At 30.8% G+C, this 26,602-nt stretch overlaps 3 protein-coding genes across 6 annotated transcripts; 1 reads left to right on the top strand and 2 right to left on the bottom strand.

Moving 5' to 3' along the window:
* Positions 1 to 2,412: 2,412 nt before the first annotated feature.
* LOC120088304 (U-box domain-containing protein 26-like) lies at positions 2,413 to 4,466 on the top strand. The gene has a single exon (XM_039045504.1). It carries the CDS (start codon positions 2,998 to 3,000, stop codon positions 4,195 to 4,197), a length of 1,200 nt encoding a protein of 399 aa, XP_038901432.1. The 5' UTR covers positions 2,413 to 2,997; the 3' UTR covers positions 4,198 to 4,466.
* Positions 4,467 to 4,474: 8 nt separating this feature from the next.
* On the bottom strand, positions 4,475 to 10,221 carry LOC120088306. 4 transcript variants are annotated; one of them, XM_039045506.1, is made up of 5 exons: positions 9,796 to 10,221; positions 8,068 to 8,206; positions 5,720 to 5,831; positions 4,709 to 4,893; positions 4,475 to 4,618 (listed from the first exon to the last, which is right to left on the bottom strand). In XM_039045506.1, the coding sequence occupies exons 1-4, from the start codon at positions 10,168 to 10,170 to the stop codon at positions 4,863 to 4,865; spliced, it is 657 nt and encodes a 218-aa protein (XP_038901434.1). In that variant the 5' UTR covers positions 10,171 to 10,221; the 3' UTR covers positions 4,475 to 4,618; positions 4,709 to 4,862. The 4 variants fall into 4 exon arrangements, with proteins under 4 accessions (XP_038901434.1, XP_038901435.1, XP_038901436.1 ...); XM_039045507.1 differs by having other exon boundaries at positions 4,709 to 4,890; XM_039045508.1 differs by having other exon boundaries at positions 4,709 to 4,887.
* A 1,106-nt stretch (positions 10,222 to 11,327) lies between these two features.
* Positions 11,328 to 17,189, bottom strand: LOC120088307 (ras-related protein RABC1-like). Its single transcript, XM_039045510.1, has 7 exons — positions 16,986 to 17,189; positions 16,597 to 16,803; positions 15,447 to 15,515; positions 14,464 to 14,529; positions 14,140 to 14,261; positions 11,974 to 12,102; positions 11,328 to 11,621 (listed from the first exon to the last, which is right to left on the bottom strand). The coding sequence occupies exons 2-7, from the start codon at positions 16,730 to 16,732 to the stop codon at positions 11,514 to 11,516; spliced, it is 630 nt and encodes a 209-aa protein (XP_038901438.1). The 5' UTR covers positions 16,733 to 16,803; positions 16,986 to 17,189; the 3' UTR covers positions 11,328 to 11,513.
* Between the last annotated feature and the right edge of the window lie 9,413 nt (positions 17,190 to 26,602).

The raw sequence follows: 26,602 nt of genomic DNA, 5'->3' as shown, positions 1-26,602 counted from the left end.
AGAAGAACGTTTCCTTGAATTTGTAAATTCACATGTTCAACCATAATTAGGTATAATTCACAAATAAGGCAATTTATAGGGCTGTGGTTGGTAGTTCCATTCTTTCTATTTATTTATTTATATTATATATTGACTGACTTTTTATAAAACTTTACGTGAACAAATTAAATTTGGCCTCTTTTGTTACGAAAAAAGAAAATTCATGTGTGATGGAATGCTATGTTGAAGACTTCTTTACTCAACAAAAAGAAAAAACCCATGGATTATTCTAAGTGGATTAGTTCAATGATGTTGCGCATTTACATCCCTTCTAGAGTGACTAAAAAATTTAATTTATACTAGTAAAACTTTTATTCCTATCCACTTCAAACTTTATGCTAATGATTATATTACTAAAGTGAATCAATTTATACTGTAAATTAGTTATAGCGACTATGGTTGAATTGACATTCCAATTTATTAATAATCACGAGGTATGTAGTTCAAATCTTCCTATACCTAATTGTACTAAAAAAATTAGACCGTCGCTTAAAATTTCGTTGTTAAGTTGTCAATGAATATAACTTCAAATGCAAGGATTAAAGTAAATTAAAAAAAAAAAAAAAAAAAAAACATGGATCTAAAACAGATAATAGTGATTTTTCAACAAATTTGAGCAATTTTTCATTGGTTCATCCTTCTCTATTTTTCTCTACTTATTTAGAACTGATAATGTGATAATTTTTCTTGCTGTTTTAGACCTTAGGTGAAGATTTTTTAAGAATAATTTTATTTAAGTAATTTTAAACTGATTTTAAATAGAATCAAGTGAAAATAGAAATAAATCATCAATAACAATTTAAATTGACCATGAACGTGTAAAATTTATAGTTCAAATTGATAAAATTATAAGTAATTTAAAGTTTAAATTCATACAATTAAAAGTTGAAATTCTAAAGGGTAAAGGGCTTCTTTTCAAACATATTTCTTCTCTCTTAGATTGTGATAATTCATTCATATATAAGTTATTGATCACAACTATACACAAAAGGATATGTTACTTCGTCTATAAACTATTTTGAATAGTTGTAATGGACCAAATAACATGACTACTTGTATCAAACATATCCCTACCATTTTGTTATAATGTTTCATATTTATGGTATAGATTATACTCATCCACGAAAGGATCACCAATATCTTTAACTTTAATGGTTGTGACGAAGGATAAAATAGAAATTATCATTGTACAAATGCAAATGTAAACTTTTCCCTGGTCAGCTCCTTTTATTTTATAGATTTGATCATTTAATGCATGCACTAGCATCTATGGACTTGGAGGAAAAGTCGAAACAAACAAAGTTGGGATAAGTTTTGGTTTCTAGATAAATACTACTTATAGTAAGTTTCATATCTTAGGATTTTTCCTGCATGTAATTTACCACAAAAAACATGTACGATGTCTCATGGTTTTATATAGATATTTGTAAGATAGTAGTTTTAATGAAGTATATAATATCACGATTTGTTTCCAAAATTCTAAATTCGAACTCCATTTAAAATTGATTTTGAAGGCATTAAAAATAATTTTGTAAGAATTTTAAATGTTTGTAGTGTTTGGTTAAATAAATTATTATATGAATAAAAATCTAGTTAGCGTAAAAAATTAATCTCTTTAGTACAGTAGACTTTTCTAAAAAGATATATTTGACATCTATCATTTTAAAAGCTATAACAATTTCAAACTAAGCTTTAATTAACTTTGTGGATTTGTGATGTTATATATTTAGACATGATAGGAGGATTTGAAAATTTTTGAAAATTATGAAATTAAAGCATCTCTAATTAAAGATAAAATTTTTTATTCTTGAATATTGTGTTTATTTTCACGCAATTGTTTACCATGGTCGTATTCTTTTCCTTAAAAGAAAACATTTGAATTTGTATCCAAATTCTACAAACAAAACAAAGTTTATATAAACTTCATTTTTTTTTAATTTTCAAAACTTAGTCTCTAAAAAGCATATAAGAATAATAAAATAGTTATGGATATATGGCAAAGACCGCCTTTATTCGTACACATATTAGAGGATTAGCCAGATTGGATTTGCATTATATGATTGGTATGAGTGTTTATAATCAAGCTATATCATAATTAAGATGAGATTTCTCATGAATCTATTGTGATTACCATTAACATTTCACAGTCAAACTCTCTCTCTCTCTCACTTTCTCTCTCTCACATACAAGGAATAAGAACAATTCTTAGTCAAAACTCTCTCTCTCTCTCTCTCAAGGAATTAGACCCATTATTTTTCTACTTTTTCTTATTATGAGGGTTGATTCAAACTTCAAAGACAATAATTATTATTGTTTTGATGTGGTGGGTCAGTTTTTGACTGAATTCTATATTAGAGGAATGGGGACCAATTTTTATCACACTTCTTCCATATCATATTACTTGTAAAAATCTCTTTGCTCATCTCTCACTAGGATTAACCTCTATTTTGTCCCTCTCTTCTGATCCTCCACTGCTTCTCACCACTTCCTGACTCTCTTTTCTGATATTTGCCAGTGTGAAACAGCATTAGCTCAGACCAAAATCAGTACTTCCCTATACAAAACTCACTGTTCAAGTCTTAATATTTGCCTACTTTTCTTTTCTTTCCCATCACTTCCTCTTCTTCAGCCTTTTTTGCTTTACCCATCTGATTCCCATTTCTACACCAGTTTTTCATTCTTCACCCTTTTAGCTTTTGGGGTCTCCATTTTCCTTTCCTCAAATATCACTGTGTTTTTCTTTTGAAACTAAAAAAGAAAAGCCTTTGAGAACTCAAATCGGTCTCTTCCCTTTTCCCTTTCTTTTGAACAAACTTTCCCACCGTATCTTCTTTTTATCATCATCCACTTCGCTCAAAGATTTCATTTCCATATCTCTCTTTTTACCAAATTTCTAATAGGGATAGTCACTCTCTTGCTTCCCCCTGGTTGTTGTTAGTTTTATTCTTTTTCCTCTCCATGAAAGAAGCTGATCATGATGAGACCATCCCTCACTTGTTTAGATGTCCAATAAGTCTTGATTTGTTTAAGGATCCTGTCACTCTTTGCACAGGACAGACCTATGAAAGATCAAGCATTGAGAAATGGTTGGCATCTGGGAATCTCACATGTCCTGTTACAATGCAGAAGCTTCATGATCCTTCTTTTGTTCCTAATAATACTCTTCGTCATTTGATTTGTCAGTGGCTTCAGATGAGTGATCAAATAAACCCTCACTGCGTTTCTGCTATTGATTCTATGGCTGCTTTGAGAACTAAACTTGAATCTGATGAGTTTTCTTATGAATACAAACTCCAAGTTCTCCAACGAGTTAGAATTTTATGTGAAGAGTTTTCTTCTCGTAATTCTTGTTTGATCCAATTTGGGTTCTTGTCAGTGCTTTTGGAGTTGGTTTTTGGGGAAGCAGAAGCTAAACTATCAAAAGAATATCAGGAATTTGTAGAGCACGCGCTTAGTTTTATGGTTGCTGTGGTTTCTGATGATCAGATACAGTCCCTAAATGTGCTAATGGATGAGTCTAAATTATCAAGGTTCATGGTTTTGTTCAGTCATGGCACTCCCATGATCAAAATCAGTTTGTGTCATTTGGTTGAGGTAATTTCATCTTCAGTTAAGACTAAAGATCTTGGTGCTTTACTCGGAAACACCACCGAGTTATTGAGAGAAATCGTGCAACTTCTACACCATAACTCGGAGGCCTCCGATGCAGCAACCAAAGCCATATGTTCACTTAGTAACTTGGAACAAAACATCAACAATTTGGTTGTGGAAGGTGCAGTTACTGGACTTATCTCATACATTTCTAATGCTCAACAACGAGATAGAAGCTCTGCACAAGTGGCAATGGCAGCAATTGAGAAACTTTTGGTACTGAGAAGTGCAAAAGAGGAAGTGGTAAATAATCCAGATGGTGTAAATGCTATTGTGAAGATGGTTTTTAGAGTATCAGATCATGGAGGCAGTGAAAATGCTGTTGGTTCACTTATAATTTTATGTTATGATTCAGTAGAAGCAAGAGAAAAGGCCATTAGAGGTGGTGTTTTGAGTCAGTTGCTTCTGCTTCTGCAAAGTCAGTGCTGCGCAAAGACCAAAACAAAGGCAAGAATCCTGCTTAAGCTTCTTAGATCCAAGTGGGTTGAGGACAAAAGGAATATGTAATGTGTGATGATAATATTCTATCCCTCAACCTTTATGGGGTCTCTATTTTTTCCTTTCAAATGTGAATCTTTACATTATAGCCAGCAAATTTGATTGGCTAAAGAAGAAATATCTAATAGGGTACAATCATCAGGTATAGAAAAATTCACTCATTGGAGATTTTCAGTCACATGCCAATGCATTTCAGTATCATTACATTCAGAATGAAAAGCCACATTCTGCATATGAAACCTCTAATTATAATATACCTGCCTATCTCATCAATCAAACATTCACAATCCAAAATTTGGTATGATTTGATTACATACAAGAAAATAAATAAAGCAGAGATTAGATTAAGTGAACCTGAGGCACAATCACAGCCATTGATGATGTGTGAATCAAGACTCCTATGTCCAATAGGAGCTTTAGAATTGAAAGCCTGTAAATGTCATGATACACCATTAATAATCATGACAAGTGTCCAATACTTTACAAATTAATAATAGTATCAGTTACTGCAGAGATTTACATGTGATTTAGAAAGGCAAGGGCAAAGCACATGCTTGATGGCCCACTCAATTTGCTGGAAGCACTTCCCTGCTTGCCTGTCAGCAATGGCATTTAGCTTGAATGAAAGCACATCAGAATTCTGAACCCTCAGCATCTTTCTCCATTTGTTGCAATTACTGGCAGGTACTTCTGATGGGACTTCTCCTTGCCAAAAAAAACCATCAAAACTATAAATAATTAACAAATGAGACAGAGAAAGCTGATTTGAAAGTTGTGGTAATATAAACCAAAAGTTACTTGAGGCAAAATATTTTCTGTGAACTTTCTTGAAGAAGTGGGGAAATTTCCATGTGTGAAAGCATTTTATGAACACCAGAATGGTCATAAAAGAGCAATTTTTTTTTTAATTAATAGGACCCACAAAAGGCCTACAGTTACTCTAGGACAAAGCATTGTGGTCTCACCATTTAAAAAGTTAATAAGAAAGCACTAAAAGTACAAAATCAGTGCACAGTCACCGCAAAGACTTCTCAGCGTGAAAGAAAAGCCTTCCTAAATGGTGACTTCCATTTTCTAGTAGAGTAGGGGTCGATCAACCTTAAATAATTAAGGATAATTTCGATGCCTCCATTATCCAGCCCGAGTGCTCAAAGTTTCTGTTTTCTAGGATTGGGTCAATAACACTAACATAAATGACGTCTCAACAAATACAGCTAAATAACCGTTATATTCAAATGAAAGTGTATCGAATAGACAAAGAACATGAATGTGGATAAGCATTGGGAAAATTCAAATGAAAAAATTAATTTATCAGGTCAAGTGATAAGAGACTAAATATTACTGTTTTTCTACTAATTACATGGATGTTTAAAGTAGACTATAATAAATTTGTACACTTACAAAACAAGGAATTGAGTTTTTATATGACAGAAGCTGTATGTATATTATTACAAATGTCTAAGAAAGTGTTAAGAAATGTTGCAAAGAACTAATCAAACTAGGAGGCCAATGCTTCGTTTCTTTCACATACGAGATATCCACATAATGAGGATCAAGCAAAGTTGCAATGGTGAATTGATTTTCAGCCAGCAATGCAGCATGCTTATCCACGTATAAAGCTGCAGCCAATGCCGCATGCACTTCTGCAAAACAATATACCGGTTCATCAATGCTAGTACCATCTACTACACATGATTCTTTGTGGCCACATAATATAAGAGAAGAGACACCAAGGAATAAATCTTATTAATTTCAACCTGTCAGAATTTCAATCTACATTTAATGATGTTTTACAAAACTTACCAACCCCACCCGAAGAGATAGAGAAAGAATAAAATAAACGTGTTAGACATGGTACTGTTTGGCCCCAACTTCAAGTAGATGGAGTGAGTCATTATAGTCCACTTCAGGTTAGGGTTCCGATTATAACACCAACTATTATAATCTACCATTAGCTACAGTATAATTATTTTGAATCTCTCTTTATTACAATGTTTACTATTTGTTACAATGTCTATTAATTTCCTACTCATCTTCTATTTTCCTCTTTGTTATCACGTTTATTATTTTCTACCCAAAATAATACAGTTTGTACCTTAAACACAAACTATTATAACCTAGACTAAAAGTCTACACTCGAAACACAGATTTTTATAACCTATAAACTATTATACCCTACAGCACAAACTACACTGACTATAATAACCAATTCAATACCCCAAACACCTTATTTTCAAAGTGAATATTGGTCTCTATTTGTCAAACATGTATCAAACACTTGAGTATCCTAAATAGACACAAATGGTTATATTAAAATAAAAAGTAGTAAATTTTGCGAGTGTCATACATCAAACTCATGAATGAATAAATTAATTGATTTTGAATTTCTTTTCTAGTATAAAATATATATATATATTTTTAAGACGATATATTTCATTAAGCGTATCCTTACCATGTCCATACTCTTTTTTTAAAAAAAAAAAATGATATTCATTATGTTTGTCTCATATCCATGTCTTATATTTATAGTTGTTTGTGTTGCATCCATGCTCCTTGGCACAAATCAATTATGCCATCATACTCTTAATCATCCATTTGATAGGTAAAAGGAACTATCTACTTTTAGCACTACGTATCAATTTTCACCTTAAACTTTCACTTGTGTCCTATTAATCTCAAATTTAGTTGCAATTTTGACCTTTAAATTAAATCGATTATTTTAAAAAATGGTTATATTAAAAATTCTATCCCAGACTTTGAAATTCATATTTATTTGATCCCTAAACTTTCGAAATAAAATATTTAGTACTTGAACTTTAAAAATTTTAAAATCCATAGATCTGCTAAAATTTTGGAGTTTTGTATCTGGCAGATCAATTAATTTTTAAGAATTTGAATTTGTCACATTTAAAGTTCTAAGTACATTTTTGAAAATTGTAGGACCAAATAAACACAAACTTCAAAGCTTATGAACTAAAGTTGTAAAATTTCCAAAATTTTACCTCGTGAAAATTGTTTCAAGAATTTAAAAAACAAATATATATATATATATATCAATTACTTATACACTATATGAGAAACTTTCTTTCTCTAGCTAAAACTAGAGATGTCCATTCGTCCCACGGAGTCGGGGACCCGTCCCGAACGGAATGGAGAATCCCCAATTGGATAGAGAATGGGGGAGGAAACAGGGTTTTCTCCCATTGGCTAAACGGGGACAATATACATTCTCCGTCACCGACCCCGACCCTCCTCGTCCCGATGAGTATAACACACAACTATAAATATATATATATAATATAATATTTATTTATTTATATTATTTACTTTACGAAAATCGTAGTAGAACAATATAGTTATTTTCTAATTTTCATAACTTTTCAAAGTTTGATACATTTCTAGAATGTTTTAATATTTAAGACTTTTCTATTTTTAAGATAAAGAATGTTGTAATATTTAAATTTGTAATATATAAATTGAAGGCTAGATTATAATATTGTAATATTTAAATTTTACTTTTTACAAATTGTGGGATTAAATATTTAAATATTATTAATTTTATAATAAAATGCTATAGTATTATATTTGAATAAAAAATGTATTGGAAATAATTAATTTAATATATAATATTTTATTTGGTTGAGAATAGATTTTAAAATGGTTAAAAATAAATAAATTACATTAAAAAAAATAAGTGGAGAATTTTTTCTCGTGGGAAACCCGATCCTTGCCAATTCTCTGTGGAAAATTCCCGCCCCGATCCCTACGGGAATTTCACAGGGATGAGGATTAAAATAGGGTGTCTCATTGCATCTACGTCATAGCCTCTTCAATCTGTAGGTCTAGAACCCAACAATTGTGCAAAATCTATTCAAGTACCTGGGTATCCCTTCAATGATATGGAAACATCCTCCATCTCTGCTATTGCTTCTTCTCGGTCACCAATTTCGTACAGGGCCAATGCTCTGCCTACTCGGGCATAGTCCGAGAATGCAAAATCTTTATATTTATCAATTACCTGAAATTAGACAAGAACTGAAATCAAATATTTTACAAGAACTAAAACTCAAAATACATTGACTTGACATATAATTAACTCTCTCAAAAAAATAAGGAACGCAGATTGAAGATGAGCTTCAAAGGGAAAGGATTCTAAAGCCTTCTCGTTACATGCTAAACACTCTTCGTTGTGAGTTTTCTTTAGCAAAAGAAATTTTAGAATCAAGGTTTTGATGCCTTCTATTTGATTCTCATAACAACACTCAGAATTTATATATACTAAGATATCTGTATCTTAGAGGCTATAGAATTATTGTCTATGCGAGACGGGTGTTTAGAATTGAGGAAGTAATTTCATGTTGCATGTTTTGAAGCCCACAACAAATCCAAACTAAAGCAGTGAAAATTCCTGAAGGTCAGTATTATGATGATCGACCAAGGATCCTAATCTCAAGCACAATTAAACATGCAAAACATGATAACTTCTCATACTTCTATCAGGATAATGACAAAATTGTGATCTTCAGTTAAGTGACTCATAATTACTGCACATGATTCTAACAAACCACCCCCAAATGAGCTCATTTGGTTACTCTTTTCAAAATTATATATGTTCGATGGGCTTTCGAAATTCCACTCATAGAACTGCCTTCAAGAGCCATTTCCAAATACGTCATCAATAAATCAAAATAATCATGCATCATTCTGCCACCTCGAAGACTCTATATTTAAGGGCTCCAATTGACTTATCCAAGTTCATTTTGAGGTTCAAAAACCAAATATATCCATAGGCCGCAGCAACAGCTATCTCATAGTAAGTAAACTGCATGGATTATCCAAATTGAGTTGAAGTCCTGTGTTCCACCACAACCTGCATATCTCCACTATCTCTCCTTGTCCTTATCATAAGGAATTCCAAAATCAACAAATGTTGTTAAACCAGGTCTTAAATCACTTCTGATTTTGATTTTGTATTGTATAAAAAATATCTTGATCCCATGTCTTACAAGAAAGTTCCTTACGTACAACTTATCTGAAAACAAATAAAATATTATATATTAAATTAACTATCAGTATGTTTAAGACTTGAAACAGAATCACGAAGAAAATGGGTGGACAAGACTGAGAACATCCCAATGGATCGCCAACCTACAATGGGGTATCATCGAGAAAATCAAATAGAATTCATTTGTGGATGTGCCTTACTTTATGCACCAGATCCTGCAGGATTTCCTAAAAGTTTTTCCCATTAACATCCTCTGTGCAATTTTTCTTCATGTCGTTGTTATTAATTTAATATGCATATATTTGAGATTGAAAGATACAATAATATAAGATAACAACATACCAGACTGGCAGAGCATATTAATTTTTCTTAATACTAAGATTTACTATTGGTTTGAATTTGGAAGAAAGCCATTTGCTATCTGATTTCACGATGTCTATCATAAGAACTTCATATCTAAGATTAGGTGACTCTGAAGAATGGAAACTTTTCAGCCAAGCATCAATTATCAACATTGTATAACTGAATATTGTTTAAATTATTGGCCAAATCAGGAGTTGGAGTTAAATCTACGAATTCGAAGATGTAAAATTAGTGGGAACCTTAGTGAAGTAGAGAAGAGCTTGATTGAAATCACCAAGAGCTTGCAACTCCCTGCCTTTATCAAGAAGCTCCACAGCTTCAGATACTCTTCGGGAAATGGCGGCACTCGCTTCTCTCTCAGAACGGCTTACAGGGTCAAAACTCTCCACAGCATAGCAAGAACTGGGTCGATTCGAATTGCTCCCAATAGGGAGAAGAAAGGCAGTGGCTATGGGGAGGGAGAAGAGCAACAAACGCCTAGTCGGTAATGGATTATGGTTGAAAAATGTGAAGGGTTTTGGAGATTTGGTGTTAGGGTTTGGTGGAGGATTGTGAGAGGAAGAAGAGGGAAAGAGAAGATGGGGAAACAGTACTCTTGCAGTTGCAGAACCCATGGAATGGATGTTGGTTGGTTTTGGTGGCAAAACTTCAGCCTTATTTTCATATTTTCCATAATAAATTGCCTAAAATTTAGATATAATTTTTTATTCAAATAATAAATTTTTTTATCCTTCAAATTATCACTCTATAATTGGTCATTTTTAAACTTTTCTTTTTCTTACTTCCTCTACTTTTATTTAGATTTAAATACTACTTTGACATGGACCGTTTTTTAAATTAGAGTAAATCAATGCAATGCAATTTAAGGACATTATAAAGATTTTTTCTTAATATTTTAGTAACTTTCAAACAAAACACAACACAATCGCCTCCACCTATTCGAGAAGGTGACAATCTCCCAACTAGTGTGAGAATCGACGAAGGAAGATAAAAAAAATGAAGAATAAACAAGAACGAACGAGGGCGAGAGTTGAAGTTCAAAAAATGTTATATAACATTAGTTTTAGGGGTGGGTGACGAAGAAAATGTTCTAAACTCATGGCCAAACAATAGGAATCATCTCTACACTACAATCTATGAAGCTTCTTCAAGCATATGTTTCTGATGTGAATTTAAAAGGAACAGAACGTTGTATTTGACCTTCTTTTCCTTTGAGTCGTGGAATTCTCTCAACTTCATTATGGCACGTATTCAACAAAATGCCCTTCACCATTCATAATAAACTCAAGGGCCATAAATCAATCAGAATATTCGAATTCTTAATATAATCTCTCCATTAAAGGAAATCAAAGAAACTCTTCAACATTCCAAGAATTTAACTTCAAGAATGGCGCACCACTAACGAACACATAACGAGCTGATGCCTTTAATGCCACCATTCTTCAACTTCACAAGTTCAACAAAAAACAGGCCCCTATCAAGAGATTTTCCTCAATCTAAAAACAAATCTAGCAACTAGGTCACTAAAGTTTACTCATACAACCAAAGGGGTTGTTATTTCCTTCAGCCAAAAGCTCAAATCGACTTTCTTTTGATGTCACATTCAACTCAATTTGGGCTGACCTAGGACCTATTTGGATTGGTTTTCCAAGTGCTTGAAAGTTCTTTTGCACTTAAAATATGCCTTCCAATTGAACACTTACAGATCTAAGACTAATGTATAGAAACAAAACAAAAGTTCAGAGGATAGCGACTAAATTAAAACAAGACCGACCGTGAAATCATGTATCTTATATTTCCATTTCAACTTTTCCCTGTACAAGAAAGCCAGCAAGAAGACAAGACCACCCTTTCAATTTGTAACATAATAAAAGCTATAACACCATGCTTCTCTACTATAGTTTTACAATAATTAAGAAAATAACCAGCAAATGTAATTAGAGACAATCAATCAATTTCAGCAACAACTGCTCGTGGATGCATCAGGCTGTGGAGGCTTTTCCTTGAAGATGTTCCTTCTCACTCCTTTAGAGCCTTCAGATAAAAGGCTGGGCGTATCAAGAATCTGCATATAAAAATCCTTGTCATCATGTTTTATCATCCATGCAACATTCAGTGAGTTCGCAGGATATTTCTAAATTTTAAAATGAGGGGAAAAAGAAGTGGAAATTTTTAATTATCGTTAAGACAAGACTTTTCAAGAGAGTTCAAAACTTTTTCAATGCCTAGCAACTCACTAAATGTTTTAATCTATTTACGAATCTACCAGTAATGTGACAGCTTTTATCTTTTGAAACATATAAGAAATGTGATTGTTACAACAGGAAACACCATGTTCCTCCTAATCACCAATCAATAAAAAACCAACAAATGAACCAAAAGCTGTCACATTTCTGGTACATTCCTGATATTGTTACCTTCAAAACAAGTTCCTCAAAGCACTGTTGTACATTGACTCGAGTTTTGGCACTGCATTCTATAAAAAGACAACCATATTCCCTAGCCATGTCAATTCCCTCTTTCTTTGTTACCGTCCTAAAACTTTCCTGAAGAAGAAAATTTCAGATAAAAAATAAGTTAGATGCATATAATGAAAAACAATATCATAAGAAATTAAAGAATCTCAAAAAATCAAAGTTCACGATTAGTGTTTGTTGGACATGCATTTTTGTTCTTCCTATTGAAAGTTTGGTTTTTGTGAACAAAAATAAATAAATAAATAAATTTAAAAAATAAAATAAAAAGAGAGGGTTAAACTATAAGAACTACAACTAAACTAGGGGGTTGGTTTTCATTATACCCTTAAAAACTTTTAAAGGTTTCATTTTAACCCTTGAAATTTGAAATTTGTTTCAAAACAATCCATAGGCTTTTGTCATTAAATTCATAGAAGGAAAAGTTTGTACCTACTTAAGTGAACAAATAGTTAAAAAGAAAAAAGGACTGTATTAACATGGAAGTTTGTTGCTTGTATGTAAGAAGACAGGAAGATAAGTTATGATACAAGAATGTTGGATTAAAGCGTGAGATTGGGATATAAGTTTTAATTGAAGAAAAAAAAAAGTGAACAAATGAAAACACATACATGGAAAACAAAAAATAAACACATGGCGCATCTGTGGACCATATCTGTTGTCATTTTCCTCATTTCAACCCCATGCCCACAATTATTTGTTATTTTGGTTATGGTTTTTTGGTTAAACCTAAACCCCAAATTTACTTCTTGTATGTGTTTAGATATAATTATTAAAATAACAACTAATCTGACACTTTTCCGTCCATGAATTTAATGGCAAAAGCCCATACGAACCGAACCGTTTAGAAGAAAAAAATAAACTTCAAGGGTTAAAATGAAGTTTTTTAAAGTTTGAGAATTGAGGGTATAATTGAAACCAGCTTGAGTATTTTTTATGATTTAGCCAAAAATATATATATATATATTAGCTTTTTGTTTAATAAGAAATAAATTTCATTGCTGTTATAAATACTAACTTCAAATGTTCATCCAAATCTTCATACAGGGAAATGGATAAAATAATTCCTTTGAAATGGTATGACTTACTAAAGCGGTTGAAATTAATAAACAGTCAACATGAAGGCTCCGTTTGAAACAAATTATTTAAGAAATTCAAGTGAATTCATTTTGTAGGCTTTAATTGAGTTGATTTCTAAATCCATAACTATTGTTTGAACGAAACTTTCAAAAACAAGGAATTCATATTTTATAAGAATCCATGATGTCTGTTTTTTTATGAGAAACAAATAATATCATTCGTGTAATGGAATTACAAAAAGAGGAGATGAAATCCAAAGACCCCAACTCTCAAGGAAGTTACAAAGATAAACTATATGATCCGAAAGGAGCATAAAATTTTGCACCAAGAAAGGCTAACAACAAGACGGTTAAGCCATTCATTTCAAGACCAGCATCAAATTGAATCTCTAACCAGGTTAGGCCATAGAATTTCTCTCTTCAGTAATTAAAAAATTAATCAAGTTCCACTATCAGAAACTTAAATGAAATTAATTAAGAATGCTCAATAATGCTCTTAACAAACTATTTTTGTTAAAAGACATCTAATTATATCTTTATTTGGAAATGAATTTCCAATCTCAATTATATACGACGTCCCAAACAACTTTGTCTGGCCTCCAATAATACATGTCTATTCTAGGAAGGACAAAAAGGAGAATCTATCCCTCATGACAGTTAGTTAGAGTGTACGAGTTTGATAAGTTTGTAGGTGGGACGTCAGCTTGAGTCATATATGTAATTTAGGATAGGCTCTGTTCGAGGAGATGAGTCAGCCCTAGAAGCTAGATTTTATTTGTAAGATTCTTAATAATAGTAAATAATAGGTTGGATACCTAACAAACTCATATGGAAAAAACTTGGGATATTCATAACTCATTTAATCGGTTCTTGGATTATCAATATGTTATCAGTAATTAACCTGAAAATTCTTTGAAATATGAATTTTAATTCACCATACACTTGATCGATTAATTGATATCTATGCAAATGTTACAGTAACCGGCTTCAGGTGTATGGAAAATTTCAAATGGAAGTTGAATACGCATACCTTATCAACTTTGTTTCCCACAAGCATCTTGATGCAATCTTGATTTGTTGAATAGAGATCTATTTCCCTCGCCCATACCTCGGACAGGTTTGTAAATGTCTCTCTCCTCGTTACATCATAAACTGACACAGTTGACCTTTGATGTCATAATCAATACAACACAATACAAAAGGCAATAGAATAATATTGGAAGCCAAACAAATGAACAATTTACCATTTAATAAAATCATGAACACGTTTAAACTAAACAGATATTTAATATTTATACTAAGCCAAGAATTTCTTCTCTTCAAACAATCACATAAAAAGGGGAATAGAACACACCCATAATGATCCCTTGAGCACCTCTGTAGTATGAACTAGTCAGTGTTCTGAATCTCTCCTGCCCAGCTGTATGATTGAACATTGAGTTAGATTCTACAGAACGCCTTGTTTGGAGATGGGGTAAACCAGATTTCTTTCATGCCGATTCAGTACAAGAAATATATAAGAATAGTGCCCTAGTACCATCGAATAAGTCATGCCTAATTAACAAGAACAACCATATCATCTATATAATTCACACCATCGGACAACAATTGAGAATTAGAATAAGCCCGAGCAATCCTTTAAGCAATTCCTTGGTCTATTATGTCAAGATTCAAATTTAGTTCAAACATGAATATGAAAAAGAGCTCTAGTAGGCTGCAGGTTCAACAAAGCTTTTATACATGAACGTGCAAAGTTCATTCATGTTGCATTGGTCCGTACAGCAGAACCATCGGCGAGGTACACTTATGTCAAAGGTTAGCATTCATTTTCGCTTTCCAGTTCTATTTTTCAATTGATTAAATCTATTGTCTTGTCACCCATTTATTTAATGCCTCATAGTTTGGGTATCAAATTATTCTAACTTCTACAGTTCTACAGCCAACACAAGTGAAAGATATGAAAAATCAAGAATTTACCGCATGAATTTCCTACTAGTTTCCGCTGGAGTTCATGACAAGAACATGAAGTAAAAGTCAACTTTGAGCAGGTGAACAAAGGACAAGCTATGCAAATGGCTAAGCCTCAATGTATTTATAATTTAGTATACTATCCAGCTGCCTATTCTTCATAATTATAGTTAAGCAATTGATAATTTGTCTATGCAATATCTTCTGGTAAATTATTCATCTTACTCAGTTGTTTGGTGCTTCTTTGCAAAAACATGCATCTTGCATGTATGGAAAAGAGAACAGATGCTCTCTCAAAATGGAAAATGGAGCAAGAAAAAAGAATAGAACAACGTTACGAAAATCATGCACGTAGAGAAGCTTAATTACCTGTATCCCAAATTGCAAGCTTCAGCTTTTTACCCCCAGCAGTAACATACTTTACCTTAAAATCCACACCTGCGCACGAAAATAATAATCAATTAACTAGAGGTGATTTCGAGTCTAATGATGGTTACCTACCATCGCAAGGCAAATTAAGTCGAAGTTAGCACAGCTTGTGGCGTTTTGCACTTTAAACAACCAAGCCAACACAATGAAACGTGCAGATATAGGATTTATAATCAATATCATCACAAAATCTCAATTTTGTTAATAATAATTTAATAAGAAAGAGAACCCATAATTTCAGCTCTGCAATTTGAAATTCAGCCATATTTACACAGGTAAAAGGCATTCTATTCTACTAATAGCCCCACAGTAGCACAATGAACATATGCAAAGATTTACACAGGGTCAGTAAGTACAGAACAGAATGCAGAAGTCTAAATGATCGGTGATAATAAAGCTGGTCAAAAGGAAACAATATATATTTTTTGACAATGAAAATGAACTTTCCATTGATGCTTGAAAAGTTACAAACTAGAAACTAGTAAAGGAGCAAAATAGAAACAAAATATATTAACCACTTAAACGCAAGTAATAAAGGTCTTACATAGTGCTATAATGCAATTGCTCTAAATAACAGTTCAAAGAAATAAAAATTAACCATATTTAATGAGAAAATTATTTTCCACTAGAAATTAATGCATAAATTAGCTCTTCATGACTTCTCATTTTTAGTTTTTCAGATACGATTGTGGCTAAATTCCTTAAACTGTACTAAAAATGACACTTGACCTGATTGTCTAAGAGCTTGATTCTTCTCTCGATGAAACACAGTTGAAAGATTAATGGCCGAGCTCAATCTAATTCCTCATTTTCTTAGCAATGGTCCTCTCAATTTTCCCTTTCATTTAATTTTTTGCTCTCAATCTCATCTCAATCCCATGCAGAAGGTGAAAGTGAAAATTCAGCACTAGCATTTCATTATCTTTCAACATTGTTCTTTAATACGATAAACTAATCTTCCGCAGCAAACAACACAACTGATTAGTCTACGCTCATTTACAAAAAGAATGCGCAAGATCCCACAAAATCAAAAAGGGAAATTCCAAACTAATTCTTAAAATCTGATCTGTATGGCAGAAGCAGAACTAACCGATTGTTGGTGAGAGATCCTCGAAGCTATCGGTTGTGAAACTTAAAAGCAGACTACTTTTTCCAACCCCCGAGTCCCCAATCATCAACAATTTGAATAAGTAATCAAACTCGGTTTGATTCGACGTCGAATCCATCAAATCCTTCCTCCAATGGCTCCAACCCAATCAACAATTTTCAAAATAAGATCGCTTCCCGATTTACGGACCTAATCAAAGAAAAAGAAAACCCAAATCTCAGCGGATTCATAAAAAGCAAAACAACATGCGCCATTACCAAGGAGATATTGAAAACGTGAAAAGAAATGGGAAAAGGGCGATAGAAATTGAATTGAATGAATCACAATGAAATCGAACGTGATTTCCCGTTAAAACGGATCAAATTTAATACCAAAATGCGGCAATCCAATTTAGAATTGATGGCGCATCCAGTGAAGATGAAAAGAAAGAAAGAAATTGAAGAAGTCCCTGATCTTGGTTTGGTATCAATTGTTCGTGGTGGTGAAGGTTATAGAATTTGAACAGGGTATTGCGAATGAAAATGCCGAGTCTTCTACCGAGGTTGCAATTAACTCGGGAGTCAACTCAGCCGATGGATTGATTGGTGAGACAACCACAAAAAGGCTTTTTTTAACAAAAATAATATAGCTGTAGTTTCAATTTCATGGGTAGATTTCAAAATATTACTCTTTTAAGTTTTGAATCTTGTTTTAATTTAGTTTTTAAATTTTAAAATGTTACCGTTCCATTATTAAAATTTAAGTTTTGTTTCGATTTAATTTTGAATTTCAAGATTATATATTTTTAATTTCATTTTTCATGAAATATTCATATCAATCATTTATGTCTATTTTTATTAATTAGTTAAAATTAATTATGAAATGAAAATTTAAATTTAATTTTAAAAGTGATAAAAATAGTAAAACTTAATTAATTATAATTCTTTTAATAATTTTAAATTTATTAACATAAATTAACTCTAAAGATGGAAAGTGAATATTTATTTAGTAAAAAAATCAAAATTAAAAGTGTAAATTTTCAAACATAGAGACCAAATTAAAGCAAAATTCAAATGTCAAAGATATAGTATTTTGAAACTTAGGAACTAGATTGGAATACGGATAGATCAGAACGGTGATTCGTTAATTTCTAAAAAACTAAGATATAGATATATGCGTCACTTTTTATATATTTTTTTAATATATATATATATATATTTCTAAAAAACGGGGATACTAATACATTGAAAACACATTTTTTTTAAAAAAAAAAAAATATAGGATATAAATAAATTTAGCATACAAATTAATAATAATAGCACAAAATAGAATACAAACACTAAAATACAATATAAAAAAAGCAACATCTAAGATGTTGAAGTACAATAGTTAATAAAATGAAATAGAAAACTGACTCATATTGCAAAGAAGAAAAAGAATATTAGAGAGAGAAGTATGAAGATAAACGAAGAACTTATTGTTGAAGATATCCAAATAGTTTATATTTTTGTGGACTTTATGGGGACTCAAATGTGAAGATGGAGATTGGATGATTCTAGTCTAAGGTTTGGTCCGTTATTTATTTATTTTTTTCTTTTAGTTTCGAACTAGCTTTTTAAATAGGTTGTTTAATTTTGGATTGGGAAAGATTAGATAAGTTACTTGTCTTTTTTCTTTAAAAAAAAATACTCATAGAAATAGATACGTCAAATCGTGTGTATAGATACGTCAAATCGCGTGTCATATATGTATCTGTGAAGTATCTAAAAGTTTCGGTATCCGATACATGTCTGATATTGATTCTTTGCCTTGCATGAAGTATCTGTGCTTCATTTTAAACTCAAAACTTAAGGACTTAATATGTAATATTTTGAAATTTATGAACTAAAAAAAACTAAATCCAAAAAGATTTTTTTTTTAAAGTAAAAATTGAGGGTGGAGATTTGGACCATGGATCTTGCCACATATAGATGTTAATTGAGCTAAGTTCAAGAAATAAATAATAATAATAATTTCATTTTAACTGTTCATGCAAAGGATCTTCGTTTTTATGTGAGTTGGTGATTGCTTTTGAAGGATATTGGAAACGTTAAACGGATTCAAGGAGTGGGAGAAAGTGCTATGTAAAATTCTAGGTTGAGATTTTCTCAAAAAGAAAATTATAGGTTGAGATGATATTGATTTAAGAATAATGTTTTTCATAATTGGTTATACCTTTTACTTTCTTAATTTATTATACAAAAATAAAAACAAGAAAAAAAATCAAAATATTACCGTCATCATTCACAATGTCTTAATTCACTTTCGTCTTCTATGTAAAATTTGAGATTGAGATTACAATGAGTTGTGTGTTGTTGTTTCATGTTCCATCTGATTTCTGCATGAGAATTGATACAAACTCAGGCATCCTCATTTTTCACTCACAAAGGTTTTTTATTTCCAAAATGGGTTTTCTCTTTTATTTTCTCCATTTATTTTTTATTTTATATATAATTTTATTTTGAATATAGTTAATTACATAATTAATTAATATTAATTTAACAATGTTCGTACAAGATTTCAAGAGAAATTTAATTCATGAAATTTGAACTATATTTGTATTAATTTCAATAAAGTGAATACAATCTCCAATACATAGGTTTTCTTTTGAAAAGTAATCTCTAATGTTAATCTTCAGAGTTTTAATATGGCTTTCTCTCAAAAAATAATCTCTAATGTTAAATCTTCAGAGTTTTAATATGCTGATCTTCAATTTTGAAGGGGTTGTATTCTTTAGTCTTCATAAATTAAGAGAGATTTGGCATTCAATTTTTCAATCCCTCTAGACCTCAATTTATAAAGGTTTCTCATGGACTTGGGCTTGGACCCAATTGCTTTATTGGGCGTGTTTTGACTAAAGTTGGGCTTGGACCTATTTGTTGTTGAGCCAAAAATTAGACTTAAGCTTAATCTTTAATTTGACCTAAAATTTTACCATGGCGTTAAATTGAGGTTGGGCTTGAGCAATTTTAATTGATCCAAATTATAATTTTTCTAATAGGCTCATGCTTTCGTTGATGATGCGGAACTTGTGATTCACCGAAATTTTTCATTCAACAAACAAAAATTAATACAAATAATTATTTTAATAAATCAATAATAATTTATTAAAATATTTACTTAACTTATTTTTACAATAAAATTTTATCAAACGAATGCAATTATATTTTTGAATAAATAAATAATTATTTAACTAACAATATCTTAAATATATTTAAATATAAATTCGAATTAATTAAATTTAGTTAGTACAAAAATAATAATTGATTCATTATTTTTTTTTAAATCAAGCAATTATTTATTGAAATTAAATTTAATTTGATCGTTATATTAAACCTATAAAAAATTTTTAGTAATTTTTTTATTAATATATCATATTTTTATCTCATTTTCACTTTTTTATATAAACAATTAATTAAATAACTAACAATATCTTAAATATATTTAATTAGTTAACTAATATTAGTTAAAAAATTTTCCTACAAATTAATTAATTTTAAAAAAATTATAATTAAAATTATTATTGATTCTTAGTTAATTAACTTTTATCAATATATTGAATTATATTTATTTTTAATTAATTAATCTATTACAATTATATAAGATTGTCATACTTAATTTCATAAATTAAATATAAATACAATTTTTGTTCATAAATTTTTATAGCATTTCTCATGCATAATCAAACACAATCGTCTTCATTCTCAGACATCTTATTCATCAAAGAGTCCCTTAATTTACAATTGAAGTATAATTAAATAATGCACATCACACAACTATCAACTTCAAATATATCTATGATGAATAGTACCTTATAAAAACTACAACAATATACAAACAACCTATTACAATTAAGTTGTGATTAATGTGTAAATCAATTTTATCCTTTTTTGGTGTGCTAGTCATTTTTTATATATTTTTCTAGGTAGGGTTGGCAAAATTCCTCGCGGGGTCCTGTCCCGATCGCGGTGGGGAATCCCCAATTTGACCGGGGATGGAGTCAAACCAGGAAATTTTTTCGGAGCCCCGTCCGAGGACAGGACGGAGATGGGGATGGTATCCGCCCCGACTCTGACCCCAATTAATCCCCGACCACGATTTTATATAGTTATATTTTTAATATTTTATAAATATATATTTATAATATATAAAATAACTTATTTATATGTATGTTTATAATGTATACTATAGATTTATAGTGTTGTAAGCCTAATATTGAATATATAAATTCTAAATTTAAGTCCAAAAAATCAAGCCCAAATTTAAAAAATTAAAAGAAAAAAATGGAAAATCCCGTAGGATCTAACAGGGGATTCCCCGCGGGAAATTAGTAAGGGAATCCGAGAAAACAAGGAATGGGGCCCACGGACACCCATTTCCCGACAGCGGGAATTGGGGAATTTCCCCCATAGGGGTGGAGCGGGGGAGCGTTGCCAACCCTATTTCCAAGTGTTTCTTATTTCAAATTGCTTGAAAAAAAAAACAGTACTTTATGTCTAACCGTTTAAACATTTTTTTCCTAATTAGAAAACTTGTATTTAGATAAAATGTAATTTAATTTGAATAGTGACAAAATAGTCTGTTATAATTAAAAATTTTGTATTTTTAGAGGGTTGTTTTGGTCATATGTTAATTATTAACTAATTATCTCTAAAGTCATTTTATTTTTCTTTTTCAATCTTGAAAACATTTTATCAAACTAAAATAATATGAACTTCAAATATATACCATTCAACTTCACACACTATTGTAACTTCATAAATTATGTTGTCCATAATATTGTTGGTTGGGTTGGGGCCAAGAGGAAGAAAGGGGAGTGGGCTACTAATCCTCCTCTTTGGTTAGCTCTCTATTTAGCTTTGGAATATTCTTCTAGTACTTTCCCTTTTGGGGATTGAATGTGATATATTTCCTTCGTAAGAAAAAAAAGAAAAGAAAAGAAAAAAGATGATTGCATAAAAGATCGAGAGACTGTAATTTTGTGAATAAGAAAACGAAGAGAAACGAGACAAGCGAGAGCAAGAGACATAGTAATTTATGATTTGTGAATGAAAAAAAAGAAAAGAGAGTGAGACGAGCGAGGATGAGAGACATAGTGATTTATTTTGATAATATCACTTGAATTTGACGTAAACAAAGGCTCATTTGACATTCTTTTTTAAAAAATCGGATCATTTCACATTTTTTGCCTAATTTTTAGGTCATCCATCCGACGAATCTAAAAAAAACTTTCAATTTTTGGTATAAAACACTAGACAAATATAAAATTATGTAAAAAAAGGATTTGTAAATTTTAGAAGTAAATTTTAGAAGATGTCAAATGGGTTAAAGATTTATTTAGACATGTATAAAATTGAAAATCCAAGCACATAATATAAAATTGAAAATCCGTTCACGTAAATTTTAACTAGTTCTAAAAAAAATTTATTACCTAATATCATATATAGATATAGCATTAAAAAGGTAGACTTTTTTAATAAAAGGAAAAAAAATTGAAAAGTACAATTTTGTTTTTACTTGACCTGTGTCCTGATCCTAATTCCTGCTTTTTTTAGTTAAAACTTAAATTTAAATTTAAAACTAGGACTTCCATTGGTACAAGTAAATTGTTAGGAATACGACCAAAATCACACATTGGTTAGATAAGGAGAAGACCATGGGTATATAAGTGAGAATGACTATCTCTATTGGTATGAGGCCTTTTGGGGTGAAACAAAAAATAAAACCATGAGGGTTTATGTCCAAAGTGGACAATATCATACCATTATGGAGATAGTTTGAGGTTCGTTGTCCCTATCATAAATAATTTAAGAAAGCATCTTTTGGAACTATAAATCAATGAAATTTAAATTTAAATATATAAAAAAAAAAATGCTGTTGAAGTAGACAGCATATAATTTGAAATGAAACATTGGTTCAAATGTCATGGAAGTTGAGAAAAGTGTAATGAAAGCATCAAATACTTGTTCAAATGTCATGGTGACAGAATCTGTGAGAGAGAGAGTAAAAGAATAATAGTTTTTAGGTTAAATTATATTTTTAAAAAAATTACACCTCCACTTTGTTATTTATTTTTAAAATATTCTTATTTTTTTTTAAAAGTTGCGATATAACTTTTTTACATCTAATGAACGTTTCAAAACTCACTCTTACTGTGAAAATTTCTTAGAATTTCTAACGAAAATTGAGATATGAAATGATATGGTGGTGACTTAGAATGAATTTATGGATTACAACACCAATCTAAGTCATTGTCACGCTGTTCTAGATCTTCATTTTTATCTGAAATTCTAGAATTCCATTTGATAACTATTTTGTGTTTGATTTTATATTTTTGAAAATTAAGCTTACGAATCCTACTTCTCCATATAGTTTTATTACTTTATTACTTATTTTTAAACATGTTTTCAAAAATAAATAAAAATGTTAAACTAAAAGGAAAAAAGTGGTTTTAAATCTTGATTTCATGTATGAAATTTTGCTCATAATTCAAATGTATTGTGAGGAAGGCGAAAAGCTTATCAATAAATGAAGTGAAACAAGCAATAAATAAATAAATAACAAATAACAAATATGGTTAGAATATTTACTCCTAAGATATGGTTGAATCATTCATAAAAGTTTAAAGGTAATATTCTAACTAAAATGAGTATTTTTCTAACAATTAACAAACTATGAGGTACTTATAGAGTATTTTTTTTTTAGAAATCAACTATCAGACAAAGAAACGATTATATAGATGACGAGGTCACATCTATCTCCACAAAAGAACAAAGCTAAAAAGGGAAAACATCCCACCAACAATGAGAACACTTTCATTCACTACCCAACGAGCAATACTATTAGCCACAAAATTTTGAGATCGCCTAATGTGACAAAACTTGATCTCCCTGTGTGCCCCTTTGGTTAAGGTATCCTCCACTATAGATTTTATCGGTGTTAGCACCTCATCCTCTCCTGCCAGTAATCTAATAGTTGTCACATTGTCCGACTCCACCACTAAAGACGCATGCTTAGCAGTAGCCACCTCTCGTGTCCCAACCGCTATAGCACAAACCTTGACAAACAACACATCTAGATGCCCCTGAATAGCCTTTCCACCTGTCCCAATAATCGCGCCTTTATGATCTCATAGCACCCATCCAACACCACCTTTACACTTCGCCACATCTCAAGTAGCATCACAAAACAAAGTTTAACCAATGGATATGAGGACATGTTAAATGTATTTAAATAATAATATGTATAATTAAAGTATGGATTATGTATGTGGATTAATAATTTATCACATTGGGTTATTTTATTAGATTGAGCCTTATTATGTGATCTAATTAATTAATACCTATATTCTTAATTGAATGGGTAGAAGCTCATTCCTGGTTAATTAGAGTTTAATGGAACCCTAATTGAACTAGTATATAAAGAGATCTTAGGGCTATAATTCCCAATATACCAAAACAATGAACACTCATCTCTCTTAATCCCATCTAGAGAGATATCCCACTTAGGGCATTAGAGTTTTGATCGAAAAAGACAATAGTCACCTTATAATTGTTGTCAATTTTGCAATGAATCTAGTATGTTATCCTTGACAATTTAGCATGAATAATCCTAGAGTTATATCTATTTAATATAGATTTAAAATAGTTATGCTAACAAGTGGTATCAAAATATGAATTTCACGTTGAATTGTTAGTTAATATTTGTTTTTCATTGGTAAATGATTACGATTTCTGTAATTTTTTTTCCCCTTAAAAGTAATCGATGTTGTGAAAGATTGATCTCGAGGTTGTTGAATTTGAGTTTCCATGTGTTTTTGTTAAATGTGTTCTATTTCAATGAATACTGTGGATTTTGAAATTGATTGATAATGTTGAATTCGGTGATTCTAATCAATTTGGTGGATTTTTTTAATTGATCGTAAATCTTGTATTTGTTAAGAATTAATCAATCCGATTTGATCAATCATGTTGATAATTCCTATTTAATTTGGAATTGATTGATATTGTGTGCATCTAAGTACTATTTGATTGATCATCTTGTAGATTTAAATTGAAATTTGATTGATATTTGATGGATTTAAATTTAAATTTTGATTGATATTGTGGTAAGTTTAAGTTTAATTGATAACATGGTAAATTTAAATTTAAATTTGATTGATATTTTGGTGAATTTAAATTTAAATTTGGTTGATTATTTTTTGTGATATTGACATGCTTATGTTGCTTTAATTGTATTATGTGTATGCAGTTATTGGGTAAAATTTGGTAAAGATGATGTGGTATTTTTTTCCATTATTTTTGTACGATAATATTGTTATATTATATTGTGTCTTACATCTTAGATTGGAATGGTCAAAATAATATGTTATCAGAGTAGCTTTTGTTATCTAAATTAGTTTAATTCTAAAATATAAGATGTGTATATTCATGAATTTATGCAGATAATTATCTGCCAAAAGGAAGATAATTATTTGACCAAATTGTAGGTATTCACATGATAACGAGTATGTGACAATTATAAGAATTGATCATGTGAAAAATAGTCGATCCAAAGAAAGACTGCTTTTTGACATAGTTTATTTTCAGTACTTTGATTACTACATTGAGAGCACCATTTATAGTTGGTGTTTTTGCCCAAAGGTTGGACATCAATGTTGTACTAGGTAACTTGTTAAAGGAGTCCACCACATATGTGAAACTATTTTGTTATATTTTAATTGTGAGTTTATGTTTTTTATTTATTGTTTCAGTTGATCTTACTCAAACATCTAGAAATCTAAGTCCAATCCCTAAGTTAAATGGATTAAACTTCAAGTTTTGGAAGGAAAGCTTAAAGATACTTCTGGGGTGTATGAGTTTGGACCTTGTATTAAGGACCTTACTTCTATTGAGGAACAACCGAATATGGCTAATATAAAGAAGTGGAAACGGTCAAATTGCATGTGTCTGATGAACATTAAGCACTCTATTCTGAACTTTTTTTGGGGTTCTATCGCGGAAAGTGAAAATGTCAATACGTTCCTTGCTCAATTGAGATATATTTTGCTAAAAATGAAAAAGCGAAAGCAAGTAGTCTTTTGACTTCTTTAACTTCTATGAGATATAAGGGCAATGGAAACATAAGGGAGTACATTATGGAAATGTTCAATCTCACAAGTAAATTAAATGCACTTGATATTCGAGATAAATGAAAATTTACTTGTACATATGGTACTTATCTCTCTTCCTGTACCATTTACTTAGTTTAAGATAAGCTATAATACTCAGAAGAACAAATGGAGTACTAATGAGCTTATCTGACAATGTGTACAAAAAGAAGATAAAATTAAGAGAGAAATGACAAAAAGTGCTCATTTGGCAATTGACTCTCATGATAAGAAGAAAAGAAAATCTACAAGTGTGGTAAAAGAGACATCTCAACAGAATAAGAGAAAGAAATAGCTTACTAAAAATCCTTGTTTTTCTTGCAAAAAGGAAGGTCACTTCAAGAAAAATTGTCCTAAGTACGCCAAGTGGCGTATAAAAAAGGGTAAACTTCTTATTTTGGTTTTTTTGAAGTTAATTTAGCTTATGTACCCACGGATACTTAGTTGGTAGATTTTGTGCTACTACTCATGTAAGTATATCAATGCAGGGTTGCTTATGGAGCCGGCCGCCAAGTGATGCTGAAAGATTCATCTATGTGGGCAATGACAAAGCAGTTCTAGTTGAAGCTATTGGGAATTTTATATTACATTAAAAACTAGTTGTTATTTGAATTTAAATGAGACTTTTGTTGTATCGTCATTTAAACCGAATTTAGTTTTTATCTCTAGTTTGGACAAATTTGGTTGTTCTTAAAGAAATAATAAAGTTAATCTTTTCAAGATTCCAAGCTTATTTGTACCAATTCTTTAATTGATAATCTATATATGATTGATTCTTTTGCTTCATTTAACGATATCCTGTTATCTAATTCATGTGGTACA

Source organism: Benincasa hispida, chromosome 10 (assembly GCF_009727055.1).
Source record: "Benincasa hispida cultivar B227 chromosome 10, ASM972705v1, whole genome shotgun sequence".
Lineage (NCBI taxonomy): Eukaryota > Viridiplantae > Streptophyta > Magnoliopsida > Cucurbitales > Cucurbitaceae > Benincasa > Benincasa hispida.
Note: the sequence above shows the minus strand (reverse complement) of the source record. Positions and strands in the feature narration are given on the sequence as shown.

What these genes read in the sequence shown, in the direction of transcription:
- LOC120088306 (XM_039045505.1), bottom strand. Translation starts at nt 10,170, where the DNA reads ATGGGTTCTGCAACTGCAAGAGTACTGTTTCCCCATCTTCTCTTTCCC. An exon ending in CTCTTCTCTACTTCACTAAG is followed by an intron (nt 8,207 to 9,795) that starts GTTCCCACTAAT and finishes GTCTAATTTCAG; the next exon opens with GTAATTGATAAATATAAAGA. An exon ending in ATCATTGAAGGGATACCCAG is followed by an intron (nt 5,832 to 8,067) that starts GTACTTGAATAG and finishes ATTGTTTTGCAG; the next exon opens with AAGTGCATGCGGCATTGGCT.
- LOC120088304 (XM_039045504.1), top strand. Translation starts at nt 2,998, where the DNA reads ATGAAAGAAGCTGATCATGATGAGACCATCCCTCACTTGTTTAGATGT.
- LOC120088307 (XM_039045510.1), bottom strand. Translation starts at nt 16,732, where the DNA reads ATGGATTCGACGTCGAATCAAACCGAGTTTGATTACTTATTCAAATTG. An exon ending in TGGGAAACAAAGTTGATAAG is followed by an intron (nt 12,103 to 14,139) that starts GTATGCGTATTC and finishes TTTCTTCTTCAG; the next exon opens with GAAAGTTTTAGGACGGTAAC. An exon ending in TTGAGGAACTTGTTTTGAAG is followed by an intron (nt 11,622 to 11,973) that starts GTAACAATATCA and finishes TTTTATATGCAG; the next exon opens with ATTCTTGATACGCCCAGCCT.